Genomic DNA, 23,561 nt, shown 5'->3' with positions numbered 1-23,561 from the left:
TTTAGATTTTGAAATGGTGTGCCTACCCTGCAGCAAAAAGAAGCCATTATATCGCCCATCCTCTTCCCATGCTCCTCCCCCTGCTCTTTTTAATGTTAACCATGGTGAAGGCTTGCTCCAACAGCGGGTTTCTCCTTTTGTTTGACAATATCGTGAAGTTGTAGATCTGTTTGTGAAATATGTTGCCATGGGAACTAATGTGTGCTGCCATGGAGATCATGTCAAACTCAGCCTCACATCTTCTCTGCAGACTAAAGAAAGCAAGAAGACAAACTGGGGAGGAGAAATTCTTCCTTGAAAACTGAATGTTTTGAAATATTAGCAAATGTAACAAAAGAAGTGACAAAAATGGAGGCTACTACGAAGCTATCAAAATTTACTAATGATTCACATGGTGCTCTCTGAGATGTCACCTTGTTTTTAATGATGTTCTTGGAAGGAGGGTAGCAAAATTTTTCAAAGTGATGAACAACATGTGTGAAAATCTAATAAATCCATTCGTAGACTATCTACAGCCTAGCTATTTTTCCAAACCAAATAATTTTAAACAGCATGGAAGAGCAAAAGAAGACTATTAACTGCAATGACTTGCAAAAACTGCATAAAGTGCATATGTTTAATAAGATGACTGAATGAAAAATGATCCATAACATACATGTGTAGCCAGATTAGGGTCTCGACTAAGGAGACAACTAAGAAACTGAAGATCAGTTCAAAATAAAGTAAAAAAAAAATCATCTAGGTCTCTTTTTAAAGTAAATGGTGGTTACAGAAAATCTTGTATTCATTCCCTGCACTACTCTAAAACCCTTATTATTTCTTTCTCCTGCATTCTTTAAATGAAAAGAAGCAGCCATAACTAAAAGCCACCACTAAATTACTTTAAGGACTTATGAGGTATTTTAAATCCTCCCAGTAGCTAAATCCTAAGCATTTAGGCTTCCTGAACAAAATCTGATAGACAAACTGTCCTCAAGCGCATTCAAATTAATTTTAAGCAGAGTCTCTCTGATCGTTTTGCAGTTTTCTTGCTTCAATATATCTAAGTCTTTGCCAGGTTATGGACAAAATAAGTCTGTTGGTTCATGGAACAACTTGAATTACTGCAAAAACACAGATGAAAGCTTAAAGATCCATCTTGAACAGCAGTCCCTTCCTGAGTGAATGTTAAACCTTGTCTAATGAAATATCTACCACGTTTTATGCAAGATATTGCACATCTGTTTATACCAGTTCTTCACATTTGTTGCTTTGCACTCAGCACTGCCAATCTGCAGCCTTTATAGCTCTCATGCACAGATATTTTTGTATTTTATAAATGCACTTTTAAGAAGGCTATGGCAAGTGTTCTAAAATTCATCCAGTTAACTTTCTGTGAAGGAAGTGGCAATACACACTGAAAATGTGAAGAAGCATGTTTGCTCGCTCACGCTTACAGACTTCAGAAAACAACGATCACAGCGGTGAAAACTTTGCAGATCCATCAGTCCAAAGTTATTGTCAGAGAAAACACAGATTCAGCAAGACAGATTTCAGACTATTGCATAACTCCACAGAGGCTGCTGAAACCTGAAATCCTACGAGAGCTGTATTTTCTCAGGCACAGAAGGCATTCCAAGTGTGTTTTCCACAAACCTACACATATGATCAATGCTTCTAACACACAGGCAGAAAAGCCCTTCTTACTATCAGATAAATCAAGTTGCAAAGCACATAACATTGTTTTCAGAGTTTGAAGAACAAGTAAACTGGAAAAAGCCACTAAACAAAATAAAAAGGAAGTATTTTTTGTAATCATACAGCAATAAAATTACTTTTAGTAACTGAATTCAATTTTGGTAAGTAATAACTTTCTGTAAATAACATATATTTTAGACAAGAATAAGTTTTAGGATTCATAGACATAGCTCACAAATAAACTTTTTTTTTTTCTTCTTTTCTTTCACCAAAAAAAAACAACGCAAAACCATTTAAAAACGGATCAGTATCCTTCAGCATCCCTCTCCAAACCAGCCAGGATCTAACACTCACTGTCATGGGGACCGGCGTGCCTCTTGCAATGCACCTGTACTGAATGCACTGATCTGCTGAGTTGCTCCCCTTCTGATTGTTTCATTTCACACATCTACATTATATTGATAAACAGCAGTCTAGAAAACTTGAGGCTTCTCATCTAAAAAGACCTTTCTTTTCACACAGATTGGCAAAGGCAGATGATAAAACTACAGGAAATTCATTTTAACCATGTCATGAACAGAATTAAGTTTATGCTGTATATCCCTCTTTCTCCTCAGTCTCACTGGTTTGGCTACAAATCCATGAGTTTATGGGGTACTGACAGTATTTCTTCTCCTTAGGCACAATGCAAACAACACAGAAAAACAGCTCCTGCTTTTTCCTCAGCTAGTGCTGCTGCACCTATCATGGGACTGGCTGATGATACACAACGCACCTGACCAGTTCATTAATTGTACTTATCTTGTGGTAGAACCCTGGGAACAATAACAACAACAAAGCAGCTTTTTAACTGTTGCTTTTTTCTCCTTACCAGACTCTGAATTTGTACAGACTTGTTGCTTGGAGTTCAAATGTACCAGACACTTCTCCGGGACACAAAGGCAAACTCTGAGCCAGCCCAGAGACTGCAAAGTCTAGACAAAAGAATAAGCAGTGCCTGGACTACAACCCCTCTGGCAGGCATTTAGTTTGATGAGAGATCCCAAGAGCTCTTACAGCAGGCCAAACCCAAAAAGAACATAAAGAGATTGGGGACGGGATGTAACGAGAAACAGATTCATCAAGAAAAAATCACCTCAAACCAATTTAATTTCCTCTTTCAGCAAAGTAATAGTTTCTGAGGCTACAGAAAAAAAAGGCACAAATACATAATATCACGACTTCAAATAAGGTTTTTGATATAATCTCACACTACAATCCTAGAAGAGAGTTTTAACAATATGGTCTAGCTGAAAATAACTCAGTCTAGATGGAAAACTCATTGAGCAATATCCAGACTGCAGCTATCACTGGTTCTATGAGAGCCTGTAGCACATGCTCAGTAGATCCTGCAGGCTGTCCCTGCTCAGTGGTTTCTTTACCTGGATGACAAAGTAAGAGTAGGCTTTAACTGAAGTAAGCTTGAATTCTGCAGACAAAACAAAACAACAAACACTGCAAACATGCTGGAGGACAGAATCCAATATGATCTCAAAAAACTGGAGAAATCAGAAAAAAACAAAACAGCGGAAGAGAAGCGCAAAGCTGTGCACACCAAGCAGAAGCAATTGCATAAATACAACTACAAGCACCCCCAGCAAGGCAGGAGTCTCATGGGAGAGGAACCACTGGGAGGAGTGGATGACAAACTGAACTCAAGTCACAGTCAAAGCTATTGGGCAATAGACAGAAGAGCAGGTTGGGACAAAGAGGGCCGTGGCCTGCATAACGCTTGGAGTCATCCTCCCCTCTAATGAACATTAGCAAAGCTGGAGCTGCAGTACTGCATCTGATCCTGGACTCTGACTTCAAAGAAACCGGCACCGGTTAGCAAAAAAAAGTTAGGAAGACTGGAGGTGAAGTGAGAGGAATGGTGTAAGTAACATGGTTTAGTGTTCACAGTGCTACTGCAAAGAAGGAAATATTCTTTGTGCCCACAGTAGACAGAATGAGAAGCAGTGGGATTGGTTATACAGCAAGAATTCAGTGTTAAACATTATGAAAAACTTCCTAATGACATCAGAGAAGTTCAGGTATATTTCTGACAAGAGTCTGTGGAATCCTCATCCTAAGAAGCATTAGAGAGCAGCTCCATTGAGCTCCCAGGGAGCACTGCAGCTATGATTGCTCCTGCAGTCCAGCTCTACTTCTATGTTCTCCCACAACAGACACATCAAGTAGTCATTTGTGCTCTATAAAACCCCCGGCATCCCAGCGTATCAGCAGTAAGGACTCATCTACTGGGTACCACGTTTCCAAAAAAAAAAAAAAAATTAAAAAAATAATAAAAAAAAAAATCAACAGAAAGCACGGTAGCATTTACCACAGGAAGAAAAAACAGGGAAAAAAAAAAAAAAAAAAAAAAAAAGTGCTTATTTTGTTTATTTCTTGGAATCGTCTTCTAAACCCAGAGAAGATGAAGTAGGGCTGTAAAATCATGGGTACTGTGCAATAAAGACAGTGGAAGAGGTACTGCAGCCATGAGCAAGATATTTCTTTCACAAGAGAAGGAAATTGGAAACTATCACAACTCCGTGTTGTCAAGTAGCCATAATATGACTTTTAACCAAAAGATAAGTAAACAAAATAACTACTAGTGGTCAGAACTTGATTTCTTGCAATTGCAGAATTACACACGGCAACAAAATATTTGAACATGGGGATGTTTTTCCAACTGGCATTTTCTGTCATTTGCACACCTCTTGGTAAGATTTGCAGAAGACAGTGGGACACAACAAGATATGACAGCTGCTTTAATTTCTTGTCAAATTCTCCCTCTATTTTTGTCTGCAATGAAATACAAATGGGACAAAAGCAATGACAGGTACCCTCTTTATCATGTGAGAAGGGAGAAAAAAATCACTTACACGAGTCAGCCTTTAGTTTAATGCAAAACAGATTGTGGAAGCAGTAGTCACTAAGAGCAAAGGGATAAATAATGTTCTTGCTAGCCATTACACTAACAGTGAGATCGAGTGAATGCCTTGTAATTGCTGAGACAGATCCAGGCAGCATGCCTACTGAAGCACTGGTGAACTTGCCGCCCTGCTCAAGACGCAGGCTGACATAGCATGGTGTTGAGACATGAGCAGGGGCTGCTCAGTGGCCACATGCTCCCAGCAGCCCACACCAAGGAGCTTGTATGCCATCCCACAGGCCAGACGTGCTCCCTGCAGTACTGACAGGAGCCTTCAGCAGCAGGGTAAACATGGCTTCATGCCACTCTGTGGAGCATCCTACCTTCCAGGCTGAGTGTGCGGTACAACCTCTTACTGATGCTGCAAACAAAATTCTCCCTCATCTACTGGCTTTTTGGCAATCCACAATAGGTCACTCCTAATGCAGTTTCATTTTCTTAATTAAATTTTCTCTTAGGTATCATCATGGGGGATTATTTCCCTTTGCTTCCATTATTTAATATTTCAGAGCAGAGACAGTTTTATCCTGTTTTCAGGGCTTAGAAAGTTTCTCTCTTGATTAACCCCTAAGACAAGATGACAGGATTTTGCTTTTTAAGCAAACAACATTCAAGTTTGTTAAGCAAACAACATATAAAAAGACTATACAGCAAGGTGTGGGAAACTAAGGGAAAAGGTGAAACATTGTCAAGAAATGAAAAGAAAAAGTTGTTCCTCACCATCTCAAACTATACAGAGTAGAATTTATTTGTAAAAACAAAGGGAGAAAGACCCCCAAATCTGATTGCCTTCCAGTGGGAGCAGCACTTTAGCAAGTTTAGTATAAATCAATGCTTTTCTCAGTGCTGAGGTGCCTGCTGTCTCAGAGTCAAAGAAAAATCTCAGCTTTCCTGTTCAGAACTAAATTACCAACTAGCATGTACTGAAAATCCTTAAAGGACGAACCCTGCAAGCACACTGATCCCATAAGAGGAAGATTCCAAATCACAAGTCCTGAAAATTCCTATATCGTGAGAAGTCCAACTTCTGTTTTTTCAGTGCTTATGTACAGAAATACTGGCTAAATATGCACTTATTCTTTATACTCTCCAAAAACGCTGCCCTACATAGTTATGCTCTGGTGATTATGAATCAACCACTGTTGCTCGTGACATTCTCCACTGACTGCAACATTCTGCAGCCCCTCTGCTAAAGCAGAACTAAACTGCCCAGGAAGACAGATGTGAGTGATGTACCTCAAATACAAAACAACAGTGTGAACTGACACAGAAATACTAACCAGCATTTCCAGTCCTCTGCTGTTACAGACAACCCTGAAGTAGATATAAGGTGAGATCTACGTTACCTGTTTTTCATTTTTTAAGCTGTTTAGCTTAAGTTCACATCCAGGTTCTCCCTTGATAGAAGAGAATTACCACAGGAAAGTCCAGCTTATCTTAAAATAGATAATGGTCCATTCCTAGCCTCTCTACCCACTACAAAGTCTGGATATTTCCCAGGTATAAAAGATGGCTCACTTCTAGACAACTACAATGATGTGACATACACATAATCCAATGGAGAGAGAAGGATCTTCAGAACCACCTAAAGCACAGGACACCTTAGCAGCCTTTAATAGCTACAGCTTGAACAATTTGTCCCACGTGAGAACCTCAGGCTGGAAACTTCGCTGACATTTTCTGCATTGGGAAAGATTTAAAAATCACATCACCTACTAATAAAGGCAAAGTAAAAAATGTCATAAACATCAGAAACGGTTGTCTACCAAATGTCTAACATTAGAGACAATTTCGTGAAATGCAAGGTATGATAGCTCTGAGTACAAAATCATCCAGTCACTGCCTGTACACTAAAGAACTGATGATCTTATATAGACAAGATAAATGCAGAAACAACAGCTCAGAGACATAATCATACAGTCATTTTGAAGTAGTAAACATTTGGGAAGGATCTGAAGGAAGAAAGTAATAAGCTGTTCAGTCTTTTACCATTGAGTTCAATTAGAAGAGAAAGTAGCATGAAAAGAGTTGCCATTCTAATGGTAGAAACAGAGTGCCTCGGTCAGGTAAATCACCAAGCAAAAGAAGGGACAAAAAGATGAGAACATGTACCTAAGAATCTGCAGGATTCAACAGATCCACGAAGACAAAAACAGGATAAGTAGATTTTAAAAAATACCGAGGATAAAATGGAACAGAAGACGTGAAAGGTGTACACCTACCTGGTGTAGGGAACCTATTTTGCTAGGGGGTTGGACTCGATGATCTCTGGAGGTCCCTTCCAACCCCTACAATTCTGTGATTCAGTGATTCAGTGATTCTGTGAAAGCACTGATAGTAGATGAACAGCCTGATAAAGTCAAAGACACATACCAAGACCTTAAGTTCAAATACAGTGGGCTGGAGGAAAAAAAAAGGAAAAAGAAGAGAAATCTGAATCCAGATGACGTAGCAGTAAGATATGACTAACTGGGAGGCACAGAGCTAGCAGAAAATTGCACTTCGGGAATTGGAATTAGAAGTAAGAGAATGAATTTAGAGATGCAAAAGGAGTACCTGAAAAAAACAAGAGCATATGATTTAAAAGTAACAAATCAGAAGAGGAAGAGTATGCAGGCACCAAAGATGGAGGCCAAACAGAAGACTAAGAAGATTTAGGGAAGGATATAAGAACAAAGATACGGGCAGCTTTTACACAGAAGGCAGTGCAAGGACATGACAGCAGTTTACAGAATCACAAGTGGAAAAGAGAATGGAGGCAAAGTGATGGTTCACCTCCTCTTTCAGTACAAGAAGGAGGGGGCACCAAAGGAAGGCGATAGAATTCAGGCTCACAGCAGACTGAAGAGGTGGTTCTTAATGTGATGGATGGGTAGTTGAGCAGTGAAATTCATTTTACCTTTATTATATAAGCATAAATATGTTCAAAGAAAAGTAGGAGGTGATTCTTGGTGCAGGTCTTCACTGAACGGTACTAAAAACAGAAACACCCAGTTCTGCACATGCATAGAAAATGGTTAGGATTGAGGGCAAGGAAATAATAGAGAGAAGTTATTTTCTCGTGGCAGACAAAAACGTTTGTTATGTTCTCTAAATGTTCTCCTTTAGTCACAATGGAGATAATTCTATTCTGACCTTTTGTTTGACCCACTGCAGTCATTCATACATTGGGTTACCCCAATTTCTCAGTGACATCCTCATTTTAGTGCAATCCCTGCCAAAATGCCATCTCATTTGCTACAGTTTCTTGGCAAGTCTTTACTCTGAGGTCTCCAGATCTTTTCATAGGTGACTACTGTCACAGTCACAAACACTTTAAGCCAGCATACAATGACATGAAGAAATACCATGCCTCCCTCCATCCTTTTTCTGTCTGCTTGCATTGACATAACTGTTCTTCAAACAGCCCAATAAATCTTGTCTGGGTTATAATCAAGACATAAAATTACTTCTAGCCTGGGTCAGTTCCCTGATGCAGTTCTCCACATGGCCACACAAATGCATGTGTCCCATCACAATGAAATGAATAATGCCCCAGAGAAAGTGGCTGGAAAAGCAGCAGGATGCACTGAGATTATTTAGCCCGGAGATGAGAAGGCTCAGGGGGAATCTTATCAATGTAGATAGCAACTTGGAGGGAGTGAAGAAGACAGGGCCAGGCTCTTCTCAGTTGTGCCCAGTGACAAAACAATAGGCAATGAGCATAAACTGAAATAGAGAAAATTCCATTTAAGCATGAGAAAGAAATTCAGGGCCACAGGAACACAGGTTAGAGAAGTGTCGTGTTGTATCTGCTATTCAGTTATCTAGGAGGAGGTCAGAGGGGTCACAGCACAGCCAAAAAAGTATTTAAATAAGTTCTTAAGATTCAGTCTACAAACCACAAATGGCAAAGAAAAGCACAGCACAGCATAGTTATGATCTCAGAAAGATTCCGGTTTTCAACCATGGTGTGCAAGACACTCTAAAGGCAAATAGAAAGAATTTGTCATAATTATTGTTCTTATGCAATACTCAGCAATCAACCCTTAGCATTAAAGAACATGAAGCACGGTGATAAGTCTTCTGCTGTTCCTCTTTTGTTTTGTCCATGGGCAGATAAAACATTTGACACCTCCAAGTTTTGCCCAGATAATGTGGCTACCTGGAGTGGGGAGCCAGTGACCCTCATAGCAGAGAATCCCACCCATCATCCAACAGAAGAAGCACAGGGCAGGGGAAGATTGAAGGGTATCCATACATGCATGATACAAGGCAAATGTTAGTAAAGATGCACAAGAAATAGGTGAACTAAACAGTATGAGAAATATTATCAGGGCTACGAAAAAATACAAAAACAACAAAATATTAACCTTCAATTTCTTCGTTTTATTTAGAAGATAATAAAACTACTATGTCTTTGCACAGTGTGGTCTGAATAAGGAGCCACTCAATTGTTGCACAAACACACTGTCGAGTGCTCACACTAAGAAAAATGCATTTTCCACCTCTGCATTTCAGCAGACGAAGCAGCCAGAGGATGGGCTTCCAACTCACCTGAGCAACCCACAGAGCATGGCATTAAAAAGGTCTTTGCAGGAAGAAGACGAATAGTCACAAAAAGAGAGAAAGCTCCTGAAACAGTAAGACTTTAATTGAAGCCACCATTTTTCTATTCATTGCACTAATGCTTGATTTCACTGCCACAGGAGAAGGAAAGCCAAAATAGGACACATCTTTCCCTCATTACTATCACTTTTGAATGACCTGCTGCCAAGAGTTTGCCTTTGCTGTACCTCAGCAAATGAGACCAGCAGTGTCAAAGTACAGGCCTTTTTGCAACTAAAAATAAGGTCATCTCAGAAGTGAAAACAGACAGACCTAAACAGCAGAAGTGTGCTTAACTTGCACCAGCTTAAACTTGAAGCTCAAAGATTTCATAGGCTTGCTACAGAGAGAATAGACATTTTAGTTCCCATAGCTATAGAAAAGGTGTTTGTGATGTGGAAGGAAGTAGAGATAATGACAAGAGGGAAAAAATTGCTCCTAGCACTGTCAAAAGGAAGAAAAGAAAAAAGAACCCTGCTAATGTGTGTCTCTGTCCCCCAAAAAGGTGCAGCTAATTTTTTCGCAGTTATTTTAAGGACTCGTGGGCTGAATGTATCCTTACTGCAAGATCAGTGGTTTAAATGGACCCAATGTAGCCATGAGGTCAGCCCCAGCCTTCCACAAAGCAAATACAATAGGATGACAACTATGATGTGCTAGAGACAGGAGATAGTTTTTAAGAAGCGGCTCTATGAAGCAGAGTAGGTCAGGCCTCCTTTTCTGCACTGTAGTAAATAAAAACATTTTGAAGTTTTCCTGAAAGCTGACGTGTAACAACATCAACTTTGTCACACCTCCATCTCTGATCTGCCCCCAACTGGATCTGATCGTTAAACAAGGCTGCAGGGCTCCAGCTCCTCTGAATAGCTGCCAGCCGCAGCACAAACACATTCTCACGAGGCACATTTTGATTCTGTTTAAAACAGCTTTTTTTGACAGAAAACCATTCCACTGGCAAATTTTCACGCAGAAATACTTAATATGCCACCCCTCCTCCCACATGTGCAAGCACCAGAACTATTTGAAGAAGGTAATTACACTGCCTGTTCACACTTCATTGGATTGCTTCTACCAGGTTTCCAGTCTTTTCTTTGCTGGGAGAAGGAGAAACCAACAAAAGTTGGACAACAATAGGGTGATCCAACATAAGTAGATGCAAGGAAAAAGAATATTTTTTAAAGGAGGCTTGATAGCCTCAAGGTGGTTTGCATGGAGATGAAATCAGCTCTGTACTGGAGCAGTCAGCCTTTGAAAAATGCACATAATTACACCGTGTTTCTAACTGCTACATGACATGAGTTCAATGTACAATTGAAGAAGTACGTGCAGTGGGGGGCTGAGGGGGTGGTCTCTTATTTCCTGCAAACAACCCTCTGGTGCGGCACCAACCCAAGCAGCTTGTGTGTGCTGAGCTCAGCTGCCAAGGCTGGCTGGAGGCCCTGAATCAGATCAAGGCTGAGAAGATGAGCCAGGGCACCACTGCAGGAACACAAAGTGTATGGCAAGAGCAGTGTGCTTGGTTAGGGGTCGTTGAGAAAGCTTACTCCATGCCAGGCCTCTGTGGCATAAAATAAGATATTTCTCCTCCAAGGTAATTATATAAGAATTACTCCTCATTAGACGTGATACCTCAAGTGGATCCAGAACTTGCCTGCTAACTTAAGCACCAAAAAAAAAAAAAAAATGTTTATTAATCCTTGCTTCAAGAAAATTCCAAACAGTCAAAACCAAAAGCTCTGAAAGAAAGATAACTGACTTTTGAATCATTTATCATTGTCTTCAACAACTGCAGTTCTACCTATGTTTCTCTGAGAAGTTCTTGATTTGCATTAAGGCTGGCTGAGACTTCTTCAGCTGCAAAGTCTCCCTCCTATATCATTCCCTACCAGAGTCTGGGGATAAAGGATCAGGGGAAGAAGTTACGAAAAGTCAATGACTGGGGCTGAGAGGTGCATCTGGAAAGCAAGTTCTCAGTGACATTTTACCTCACTCTTTAACTGGAGTGAGCCCAACAACTTTCTAAGCTCTGATCCTAGTCCTGCTGGGCTTGAAGACCTTGTTACCGTATGTAGACCTTGTTATCATGTGTATTTAGAGCTCTGATACTCAACAGGCTGAATTACATCAGTATCCTATTACCCAGGCAGTTGTATCCGAGATTTCATACTTGCCATTAGCCACCAGGATCCATCTCAGAAAACTTCTGCATGAAGTACACCAAATGAGCATGTGGATTATTGTTAGGCACAACACTGAAGCATGGAGAAAGACAGAGGTCAGAAGACTAATACTGATGACAGATATTTGAATCCCAGATCAAATGAACGGGACTTGCGCAGAACTTAGGCGTTAATGCTGGAAACTGTAATCCTCAAACCGACACTCACTGCTACTGGCCCCTGCTTTACACATTAACTGTGTTAGAGACCTCTGGTTCTGCTCCCAGGCATCCTAAAAACACCTGAGTGTTGATATCCCACATGCTGTTCAACACATAAAATACACGAACAAGTCCTTGGAACAAGCACTGGCACCAGACACTCCCCCTCCGCCCTTTAAATCAGACTTATGCTTCCTCTCGCGCTCTGGCTGAATGAATTTTTGAATGCAGACGACAGCAACTGACCAGATGGGCATAAATTCTGCCTCACACTCACGCACACTTGGAAAAGCCTCCCGCCTGTTAGGACACATTCCTGGAAAGTCACAGATCTGCACTTTATCTTAAGGTGCACTACAGAAATGGCAGAGATGCAGCAGCACGCTGGTTTTGCCTGCATTATGCTAAAACTAAAAGCCTTGGGGAACACAGAGCAGGAGCCCTGCTGCTGTCTGCAAGTAAGCCAGTAGCATGCAGTCAATACAAGCTAATGTAGAATGCCTCCTTTTAGGGCAGCACTGCTTAAAATATGGCTGTAATACCCTTGGACATAAGCTGGTAAGCATCAGGTCATGCAGACACAGTAACTGAGATCTTCATTTGTTTACGGCCATCTTTCTACTTTTGTTTCAGGGTGTATCTGTCCCTCTCAGGGTCATGCAGGAATGAGCTATTATTCAGATCATCAATAGTGTATTTATATCCCTTTTGGTCCAGGTAGTTAAAGGAGATGAACTTAGTTTCCCAGTGAGTTATTGGAAGGCCATCACACAGATTGATCTCCTGTCCATCTCTCAGAGCTATTACAAGGGGGTCACAAGTCAGCCAAACACATTATTCACGGTGGGCTTCCCTGAGCTGCTAATAGATCCAGTGCAAATCCTGCTTACACATCCAGCTCCGTGTTCTTCCCTTGCTGAGCTGCATGCACACAAGCCCTGAGCCTGCTGCCACCATCCCAAGGCGAGCTGTCTTTCTGGTGTCCCTGGGATTCCATAGGCAGGTAACACCACACACACACATACACAAAAGGAGATGCAAGAATTAAGTTGGGAAAAATAGATCAAAGCAGGCATATATTTAACTTGAGAGTCCAAACTACAACTGTACTATACTGATAAATCATTATACACATAAATTCCACATTTTATAATCACTAGAATGACAGTCTTACGTGAATAACCTGATGTGACCAAATTATTTTAAGTGAGCTGAGACTGCTGGGAACATTTATATTCCCATTTCCAAACGTGGGCTTAGACATATCACCTCTGACTCACAATATCACATCCATCCTTTCTCTCTGAAGAAGGAACTTCATTCTGCCATCTCTTTCAGGAAACCACTTCTTAACCATTTCCAACAACATCTTTTGTTTTGTTTTCCAGCACGGTGATGGGGGAAAGTGGAGGTTCCTGCAGGCAGACAGACATGGGCTGCTGCCCCTGTTCCAGGCTTCAAAAAGCCACTTTTGCAGGCAGGCTAAGTATTAGAGTCGCAGTGTCCAGTATGGGCAGAAATGCAAGGAAAGGAGAAAGGGCACAAGGGCAGTCTAGCCCTTTCTGGAACTTCTGCAATGACCTCCTTGGGTTTGTGCTCATCTTCCAAGCTGGACATGATGCTATAGTTGATGCCAGGAGGAAGTCACCACGCATCTCTGACAAGCAAATCTAGCAGCTGATCCTTAAATGGGATTCCTAAAAGGCTCTGGCTGCTTACATCCATCTCCAAAATCAACCTCCAGCCAAATCTTAGCAGCACAAAGAGCAAGATTAATCCACAGAAGCATCCAGAACATTTCACCACACCTTTGATACAGTTTTCCTGTATTTTTTTGGCAGCACAATTGCTTGTTGATTCTGTTCACACATCTCAATCTTTACGATTCCCTTTTCACCAGTCAGTTCTTTTAACACTAGTTGTAGGGTGTCCTAAGCAAGCACTCTCTCTGCATCTGTTTCTGGTTTATAAACAGTTGAGCACAGAAAGATACAAAAGCATTTTAGCATTCATGTACTTCTGCTTAGGGGGTATATTTTTAATTTGGAATATCCCAATATAACTGTTCAATACAGACACTAAGTTTGTTTTGCTACGCCTTTCTATTAGGCACAGAGTATTAACATGAGCTATGAATACATGTTCTCATTGTCCAAGCTGAACATTGGCCCAGGAACCACTGTGTGTGTAGCAAGGCATGCTGGACAGAATAGCTGTGCTTTGCAACTACCAGGTCTTGCAGAGTAGAAAGGGGAGAAGGAAGTGGGAAGGGAAAAAAAGACAGAAGAAGGTGAGAAGGGAGCTGCCAAAGAGAATGGAAACTGATGGGCAGAGAGCAAGTATGAAAAGTCATCGAAGAGGTTTGAATGACACAGTTCTGAGGAGCATGAAGGAACACAAAGTAAAATTTCAGGAGCTGATAATGGTTCTACATCATGTTGGCCCTTGGACCTACAGAAGAACTTCTGCCTTCAGTCAGGTGTGAAATATTGTAATTTGGTGGGAGCTTTGCTCATATCAGAATGAATGAATGTATCCCTTCCAGGTGTAAAACAAAATCTATAAGCACTGTTAAGAACTGGAAACCAAAAATGAGTAAATCAGCCTAACTCTTATAAGCCACCATAGCAATAGGTCTTGGAAAAGGAGTTCTGCCACAGGGCGCAGTGCTTATATGGTGGAATTCTTTTCTAGCCTAATAAGAAGAGAAGGAGAAGGAAAACCAGTTCAGTTCATTATCCCCTAATAGCAGTCTGGATACTAACTCTGTAGTTGTCTCTACTTTAGCCTGGTGCTAGAACAACGAGAATGAAATGTCAGTGCAAATATGCAGCTTCCCTATAATACTCAGCTTTGTTTAAAAACAAAAACAAACAAACAAAAACAACAACAACAAAAAAAGCCTCAACACCCCCACAGAAAAACAACCAACCATCACCACCACCAAACACATAAACATATACATCACAAAAGGCCAGATGGTACTGCTCTTCACCAAGCAGACCTTCCAGTAACTTTAGTAGGAGCTTTGTGCACTTTCAGACCAAAGAATGTGCCTCAATAATCCTTTTATTTGTCTCAGGTCTCTACTGTGACTCTAGGTATGTATGCAGTGTTTCTGAATCATGGTATCACGATATCATGGTATCAACCTCAGATTGATGACCCTTTACAAAAGCACAGTGAGGATAAATAAACTCAAGTTCATGACAAGATCTCACTCCTCATTCTTACATAGCTTCCACAGGCCTATAAACAAGGCAGCAGATTTAATGGCTAAAAGGCCTTTCACCAATCTGGAACAGCATAATCTTGGAAACGGATGTTCTGACTCCAGGATGAAATAGTTCATGCACTCCCTGTCTCCTCTTTCCACCGTAAGCACAATTCAACCTCACTACAAAAACAAGATGCTGCTTCAGAGAGTAAATCTGCTGTCTGCTTCAGACAGTCATGCAGCTGCACACAAAAAGTGTATATTCTTATTAAAAATACACAGCATCTTTTTTTCCACACATCATTAAAGACACTTGACAACCCAATATTTGACAGACGCTCTGCATTGCTACATGAATTGTAAAACTTTCCATTTTCCTGAGGTTGCTTTAAGATAGAGACACAAGACTTTGTCACAAATAACGACATCAGCCTTGACAGGGCCCAGGTTGGAAAGGAAAGCACCAAGCTGCCCAAGGGACCACTCAGGCCCATCGGGTGATCTCATCCACCCCACTGTTGTGTCAAGCACTTGTAAGCAGCCGCCTCCCCAAGCATTTGCTATGTCCGGCAGGAAGGAAGGTGCAGCTCGAATCGTTCAGGACCTGCTTTACAGCAGGTGCTCAGCTCTCAAGCAAAGCCAGATTATCCCCAACTTCTCTGCTTCTTACTTAGCTCAGCAAAGTTCACAAATGCGTTCTGCTGAAGAGACAAGCTTTGGCAGGATAGTTTGTTGCAGAGAGAAACAGGATGCATGGCAATGCCTTTAAAGATCTGGGGATCCTTGGTGTGTCTGCTTTGTACAGCCGGGCACTCAGAGGAGATTGACCAACACATGGAAGAGAACTTGTCTGACAGTCTCTGCAAACACTCCCCATGGCTTGCCCTCCTCTTTCTGTCCCTCAGGAAAAGCAGACAGTTTGCTGCTCCACCTCCTCTGCTGCCACATGCTGGGAAGGAGCATCCACCTGGCTTCCTCTCTGCAGAATGGGTGTTGTGGGTAGCACATCAGCTCTTCCCAAGATCACAGGATGCCATTCTCAACTGTGCGTGGAGATGTGTGAAAGCACTCTGCCAGCAACAAAGCGGCGTGCTCCTCCTTTCTGTACAACAATAGCTCTGTTGAACCAGACGTTCTGGGACCTGAGAAACCTGATTCACCTAATTGAAGGTGCACGCAGCAGACGTTTTCCTATGGTACGGAAAAATTAATTATATCACATGACAGATTTCAGTCCTGGTGTTCAAGAGCTCATTAACAAAACTACTATAAGTGGTGCTAATAGAAACAAATGCCTTTAACATCACGGGGTTCCCAGATGACTCTTGCTACGGAGATGGATGACAAATCACTGTCAGTCATCCTTAAATTCCATATTGACTACACTGAAGCAATTACCTGTTTATTTTTAGAACATGTTCCATTTTAAACACAAGTGATTCACTCCAAGAGCTGTTTTGTGCTGTATCGCTACTTCATGGGTTAACAGCTCTCAAATTTAAATGGCTTTACATTCTGGACAAACACCTGCTTTTTTTTTTTTTTCTTTTGCCTCTAGACATCGGATGGGAATTTTAATTCAGGCTTAAAACCAAACAAATGCTAGTCTTCAGCAGGCATCTGCAGAGAAATATAAAAATATCTGGAAAGTGTGAAAACGAGCGCCTGTTTTGCTAAACGCATGAAATGAAGCCTCCGCTGAGTGCTCAGCAGCAGCATTCTGATTGCTGCACACACGCTCTCTTCCAAGTCCTCCTGCTCTGCAGCAGGGGAAGGCTGCCTTCCCGCATCCTCAGAGAACTTCGTGATGTGATGAGCTCAACGGTCCCCTAGGGAGCCCAGAACTGATGGTTTCCTTTGACATTTCAAACACCAGCATGAGGGCTTCCCTCATCTTTTAATGCCTAAAGGAACAACCCATTTTATTGCTTCCCCCAGCCAACTCAAGGTTTATCTGCATTGTAGGCAATGGTCCAGACAGGAGGAAGAGGGGCTGGAAAGAAGCCCAAGCTGCCGTTGTCCTGTAAAATGAGGGTGGGGTGGAGATTATGGGAAGGAGAGTACTGGGAAGCAAAGGTTTCTCCTGTTGGTCCCTCTGGAGAGAGAGTACAAGCAGGAGCTGCCCCAGGCACTGCAGTGGAGAACCAGGGAACCAGGCTCAGCTACTGCTTGGCTTAACTCAGCCCCTGCCTCCTTCTGAAGGGAGCAAGCTTCTGGGCCACAGACCTTTCTTGCTCCCAGCAGTTTGACACCCGTGACAACGGCATACCTATTCTGCCTGCAGCCTGGACCAGTCTTACCAGTCTGTATGCTGAGGAAGCCACAAACATCCCAGATGAGAAGGGGACTCCGCCTTGCCCAAAGGAACAGCCCAAACACCACCAGAGAGGCAGCCCTGACCTAAACTTCCCACTTCAGAGCTGACACTGGAGTATCCTACCACAGCATTGCTGATCAAAAAAACATCTAGGACTGACTCAAAGTCCATTTCACAGCTACAAGTCCATTACACAGCTGCCTGGCCACCATTCATTAACTGTAATGAAAATGATCCCGGCTTCCTTGCATCAAAGAATCTTGCTATTTCTTCATTCATTCCAAACACTTTGCTGAACTCAAAATCCACCTGGAAAACATCAAATGGGGTAGATGGCATCTCTGCCTGCCCTGCTCCTGGCTGTGCTTTTACTTTTCCCTATGCTGCATGCCCCCCCACCTTCATGAGCATACATGGGAAACCAAAACATTTACTTACATCTGAGGACAAATGCCCACGTACATAAAATTTGGCCTTATACTTTATTAGAATTAATATTCACCAAATCTGAGACCAGAAGAAATTTATTTCTAAGGAATTAAACCAACTCCCTGCAGTGCTTGCCGATCAGCCATTGCAGAACTACAACAGCACATGAAACCTCACAAGAGAAACAGGTGGAAAAAAAAAGCCTCAACCAGAAGTAAAACTGACTCATCTCTTTATTGCCAACACCAAGAAAGATGCTGAGCGTAAACAAACAGTAGACATTCTGAAAAAAATAGGAAGTCACAATTTCTTTTAATGTGAATAGGCAGATAGTCAAGCTGGAGAGGACAGGACCATCCTGCAGCCACTCTGGACCTAAAGGAAGTGGCTAGCACCAGGGTGAAGTTTCCAGGAGTGGCAAGGCCACTAAGGACCTGGAAGCAGGGAGAAAGCTGACAATTCCCCACTCGTGGGGAGCTCCTCACTACACAGGCTGAAGAGCTGCAGTTGCAGGAGTGTGACCAACTCAGGGATGGCACATCTCAAATCTCAAAGACTCTGTTGCTCTGGGTGGCCTTCACAAGGCACTTTGACCTGAGCTAGCTAGCATCCCATCTGAGAGAGAACCAGAGGACTTGTATAAACGTCAAGCTCTATGCCCTGGCTGCTGGGTTCTATACAGACTACAAGCTCTGCACGCTGACATCAGTCCTGTGAATATCCCTAAGTGTGGGGAAACTAAATAGGTTAAGACTTGGGACCAGGGAGCCTTGGGAGGAACATAAGGAAAATCACTGTGAAAACAAGTTAGATTCCCTGGCAGAATTCACGATGACCGACTAACATACTTTGAAGTAACTATTTTGTTACTTACTAAAAGCCCTTTGTTTGAGCTTCAACTAGCAGGTGGGATTAATGAAGAAGTTGTACTATTAGAATTATTTTTTTTTTTTAAGCAGCTTTTACCAGAGTTGAAACCAAGGAGGCAACCTTAATGCCAGTATCCCCACCACTGAGATTTCCAACGATTTCAAAGAATGGATAGCATCACCTCTGTTAGAACAGCTCCTGGCCTGACAGTATTCAGTACCAAGACCTTGAATCTCTCCCCCAGTATCAGAACCACACCTTTCCAAGTATCTCAGAAACAAACTAACAAGCTAAATCTTGCTTCTTGCTTATTGAAGTAATTGTTTGTATGAGGGCTATTCACAAAAGGAGGCAAGGAGAAGCATTTAGCGCTGCCATGAGTGAATACTGCTCAACTTCAGAGGAAGCACGTGCAGAACTCCGTGAAGCTTCTCCGGGATCATCTTGTGACTGCAAAGAATGCTAGATTGTGCGCCACCTGTATGAAATACAAACCACAGAGTGATACATTGCTTTGTTTACTAACAGCCCTGGGCCAATTATTTATTGGAACATGGTAAGTACCACGTTGCTTATCGGAATGCATTTAAAAAACAGAGCATACAGATTTTGAATTTGTTATTTAGGATGTTCTGAATCTGAGTGGATGGTTTTGCTGTCGAATTACTGCCACTTTCAGGTATTTATAGCTCCTGATAGTCACCAAGTGTGTTTTGTGCTTTGGCCCACTCCAGTTTCATGCAAGCACCTTTACAAGAAAGAGCTGACTGATACCACAGAGGCTGGGAGGCCAACGCTCAGGCCACACTAAACCAGCTGTGCACCACTGCACGTACGACACAAGCAATACAACATGCCACAACCACTGAGTCACGTGCCTTACTCCTCCTCACAAATGCCGGCCATTGGAGCGACCACTGTTCTGAGCTGACTCCCACTCACCCAATAAGAAAACTGAACGTGCGTTTCTTCCACAGGGACAGGTACTCTCTTTTCCCCCCCAACAGAGAGTGCCTGTATTGCGGGAGGAGTGCTGTGCTGGCAGAGCGAATGCTGCTTTTTACATCTACTCCTGGTTCCAGTGTGAAAATCAGCATCGCACCTGCGCTGTCCAAATGGGTCTACATTACAGAGAGGGGAACGGGGAGAGCAGTCAGGATACACACTGTACTCCATTTCTTCATAAAACACACGTACTACATGGAGAAACGATAATCCCTTCTTAGTAGAAAATCCAAATTTCCAAAACGAATCCCCAGGCTAAAATGAATTGTTGTAATAACCACAATCCTAGCGTGAGTGCTAATCAGAGAGGCACAGCTGACCACCTGCTATGTGCCATACATAAGGCCAAGCAGCTCTGTGTCCCGATGGTGGGCTGCCCCCATGGGCTGGACGCCCCGATGGCTGGGTGCCCCCAGAATGAGATGGCAGCGCTGCTGGGCGTGCGGCCGCTGGACTCTTTCACTACGCACTTCTGCTGAGTGCAGCATTAAGGGAAAAAAAAAAAAAGAAAAAGCACTACTGCAGCTCTGAACAGCAGGATGCAAAAATCCAAACCCTGGCCAAGTAATTTCTTCTTCAAGTGTAAAAAGCACACAGCAAACAAAGCAGGAGGCAACACACTGTACATGCCTGTTTTGGTGCAAATCCATTTTCCGTGAAAATGAAAAACGAGAAAAGCATCATTTGACAATGCTGGATGCTAGGGTACTTAACATACCTACAGGAATTTTATTTAATTGCTGATGGAAAAGGCAGTTACATAAGAAGGTAATAACCAAAACATGAAATCATGAGGTTAGACTACAGCAAAACGGGAGGAAGCAAAAAAAGGCAGGTTGTGCTTTAAATTTTGCTGCATTGTCAGGGAGCCAAAAAAAAAAAAAAAAAAACCCACAGATTCGGGGGCTTCTCCTGAAGGGCAGAACCACGACCACGGCAATCCCGCACGGGACTCCCCGCCGCCGGCACGCAGCCACATCGCACCGTGCAGCCGTGCGGCTCCCCGCTCAGCGCCCTGCGGGCAGGCCGGAGCAGCCAGATGCTCCACAGAGAACAAAACCACGCGTACACACGGGCGCCCGCCGCTCGCAGCCGGCTGCCGGCTCCCCGCAGCACCGCCGGTCTCTCGGCACAAAGGTGCCCGGCAGGGAGCCCCCGGCAGGCCGCCGCCGTCCCTCCATCCCCCCGGGAAGGGCAGGGCAGGGCCGGGCCGGGCGACACCGGCCTCCCTTACCTGGACAATGCCGGCCTGGGCACAGCTCATGCTCCCCCGGCAGCGCGGCTGGCAGGGCTCACATCCCACACGTGCTCCGGGCAGCGCCGCCCGTGCGTCAGCCCCCGCCGAAGCTCACCATGGTCCGGCAGCACCGGCCGCAACGCCCGCAACGCCGCCGCGCTCCCCCCTCCTCCTCTTCCTCCTTCTCCTCCTCCTCCTCCTCCTCCTCCCCACCAGCCTCCTCCCACCCCGCCGCCCGTCGCCGGGTACCGGGCGCTCGGAGCCACCCACACGCCACGGCGGGCGCCCGGCAGCCCTGCCCGCCCCTCAGCGCGACGCCCGGCCCGGCCCCCGCCTCCGCCCCGGGGCCGCCTGGGGACGGTCGCCGGCGGCCCCTGGGGGTGGCGGCCTCCTCCGGGCCGAAGCGGGGACCCTGCGCACCTGGGAGCGCCGCGCTCGTCCCCGCTGCGGGCGGATCTGCGGCGCCCTCAGCTCCGCTGGGCCGGTCGCGCCCGCACCTCGCGCATCCCCGGGTGGGAACCTCGCCCGACGCCGAGGGACGTAACGATGCGCGCCGGCACCGGGGCAGGAGAAATCGGCTCTCTTCCCCTCCTCGCTCCCTCCCGCAGGCCTGCAGCCCTCCTGCCGATGCCCCGCCGGTAGTACGGACTCTGGGGTGGTGGCTGATGTCTTCCCCCTCGCACGCGAAATGACATCTACCCCGCAGCTGAAACTCCGCGGGGAGCTGACACCACCAACCCAAGCCCCTGAAGGATCCCCAGCCTCCCCTCCCCTTGCTTTCTCTCCTAGAAAGCGTTTTATAAATCGCACCCCCCTGGACAAAGAAAGCCGCAGGCCTACAGCTGGGAAGAGAGGGAGTTTCAAAACACAGCTGCTACACGCGCGTTTCTCCCACGGGTCTCGCGTTTGCGCTAGCATCGATCCCTGTGCAGCCGGCTCACCGAAAATAGAGCAGGAGCGCTGCCGGGGGCTGCGGCGAGCAGCAGCTTGCACCGCGCTGTGCTTGCCGCCCGTGCCCAGCTGGCGGAGGGACTGAACACCAGCTCTGGAAGACAGCAAATGCAGAACAGTGAAGTTCTGCTTAGTCCCTCGCTGGATTTTTGCAGATGCCTTTAGGCAGAAACGACATTTTGCAACCATACCGTTGGAGCGGATTTTCCCCCTTCTCTGTGCTATTTAATGTGTCATTTTTTTGAGACTGTTTGAGCTTCCTGGCACAGGCAATGAAGAAAAATAAACACCAATTTCCAGTAACATCACATAATTGAAGCTAAGTTTGCTTCTAGAGGCATCTTTGCACCCCTTACTCACAGAAATTTCTTTGGAAATACGGATTTACTGTGCTTGGCACTAACCCAAGAAATATTTTACCTCTAATTTTCTAATCAATCAACACACTTTGAGACAATTAAAATATTTGCAGGTTTATTGTGGCCTCTTATTTCCACTTGATCACTTCATCTTCCTTAAAAAAAAAAAAAAAATCAGATTGAATTGGGAAGGAGAACGGGTGTCTTATTACACTGATGAAAGAAACCCATCTCTGATCACAACTACTAGCACCAGACCAGCGAGCTGCCTCACTGGTGAGTCAAAGAAAAGTCCATTACAAAGCCACCATCAGCTCCTCAAGGCAGACTAAGAGACAAACTGGGCTGCTTGGATAAATCACACTATTTCAGCACACATCTGTGTGCAAACATGTTTCTGCAGATGTTTGGGAAGCTTGGTGTGTTCAGACAAGCGCAGTGCCTCTGCATCTAGCGAAGCTGCCCACTGCTGTGGATTGCTATCTGCAGGAGGCCTCGATCCAGACCTGACACTGAAACTGCTCATGGTAGGCAGTGTTTTTGCTCTGGCAACTTGAAAGTCTACAGAAGAAGGAACAGAAGAAAAACCTCCTTAGGAACCCCTTTAAGAAGGCTGGGCACATGCTTTTCTCTTGATGAGCTACCACCTCTGCTCTCCTTCTAGACTGAAAATAACATCCCAAATCTCCTACAGAAGCAGCAATTTTAGATTGCCCTTTGTTGGAGTCCTGAGTAAAACAGGAGAGGTTAAAATCAAGATCAGGAGGCAAACTGTGTACTCCGTACCCACCTCCTGTAGGTAGGTGGGCATTCAAATTATGAACAGAAGATAAATGCGGTTCTGTGGCAAATGATTCAGAAAATAAACCTAGCTTTAAAAAGGACCTTTTCTCTCTTGTTTTGTGCAAAAGAAGGAAGTGGTACACACTGGAATTAAAGTGGCTTCCATCGTAACTTTACATTTTGCAGAAAAGGAGAAGATGGCATAATGCGCATGGAGCTCTAGAATTGAACGAAACTTTGGCATTGAGGATATTTATCTGTATTACAAACATTCTGAATTTTACATGCCTACCTGTTATACACTCCCTAAGCTCCCACAGACTAAATCTAATAGCAGGTTTTGCTGTCCCACAAGCAGTTTCTTGTATCTTTTCAGCCATAAGCTAAGGCGTAATTGCAGACAATGTAAGGTGAAGATAATCTGGGCAGCCAATGCGACTGAGTCATATGCCTGTGTTTTGCTGGGAAGTAGCAGAATGTTGGCAGCTAGAGTCGTCCTGCAGAAGCATGAAATAAGGTCAAGAAAGAAATTCAGTTTGGAACTGGTGGGGCAAGAGAAAGCAAGATGAAACAAATATTTCTGAGGGGCCTATGTGTAGGTCCTGAATAAATCAGGATAAATCTCATTGCACTTCCAGAATCTATCATTCCCGTGGCTCATTTATGCCTGGTATCTATCAGAGCAAGTGCTTAGTATAGTCTTGTATTTGAGCGGAGAGTTTGCAGTGATTCTCGAGTGGTTTGATCAAAGAAGTGTTCAGCTGAGAAATTTTAGCTATTCCTGCCAAATATC

At 43.9% G+C, this 23,561-nt stretch overlaps 1 protein-coding gene across 6 annotated transcripts in view; it reads right to left on the bottom strand.

Annotated features, from left to right (window-relative positions):
* The window catches only part of HECW1 (HECT, C2 and WW domain containing E3 ubiquitin protein ligase 1), a 244,083-nt gene extending 221,900 nt beyond the window's left edge, over positions 1-22,183 (bottom strand). For 2 of the 6 annotated variants that reach the window (XM_048952251.1, XM_048952250.1), the window contains exon 1: positions 20,673-20,836. Coding sequence is in view for 4 of the 6 variants with exons in the window: in XM_048952250.1 (XP_048808207.1) it covers positions 20,673-20,702 (30 nt within the window). In the remaining 2 variants the exon portion in view is untranslated. Of the gene's footprint in view, positions 1-20,672; positions 20,837-21,095 lie in introns of those variants that run through there. The other 4 variants (XM_048952248.1, XM_048952249.1, XM_048952255.1 and 1 more) reach the window with 4 other exon arrangements.
* Between the last annotated feature and the right edge of the window lie 1,378 nt (positions 22,184-23,561).

Source organism: Lagopus muta, chromosome 7, assembly GCF_023343835.1.
Source record: "Lagopus muta isolate bLagMut1 chromosome 7, bLagMut1 primary, whole genome shotgun sequence".
Taxonomy (NCBI): Eukaryota; Metazoa; Chordata; class Aves; order Galliformes; family Phasianidae; genus Lagopus; species Lagopus muta.
This window is presented reverse-complemented; position numbering and strand designations above follow the sequence as displayed.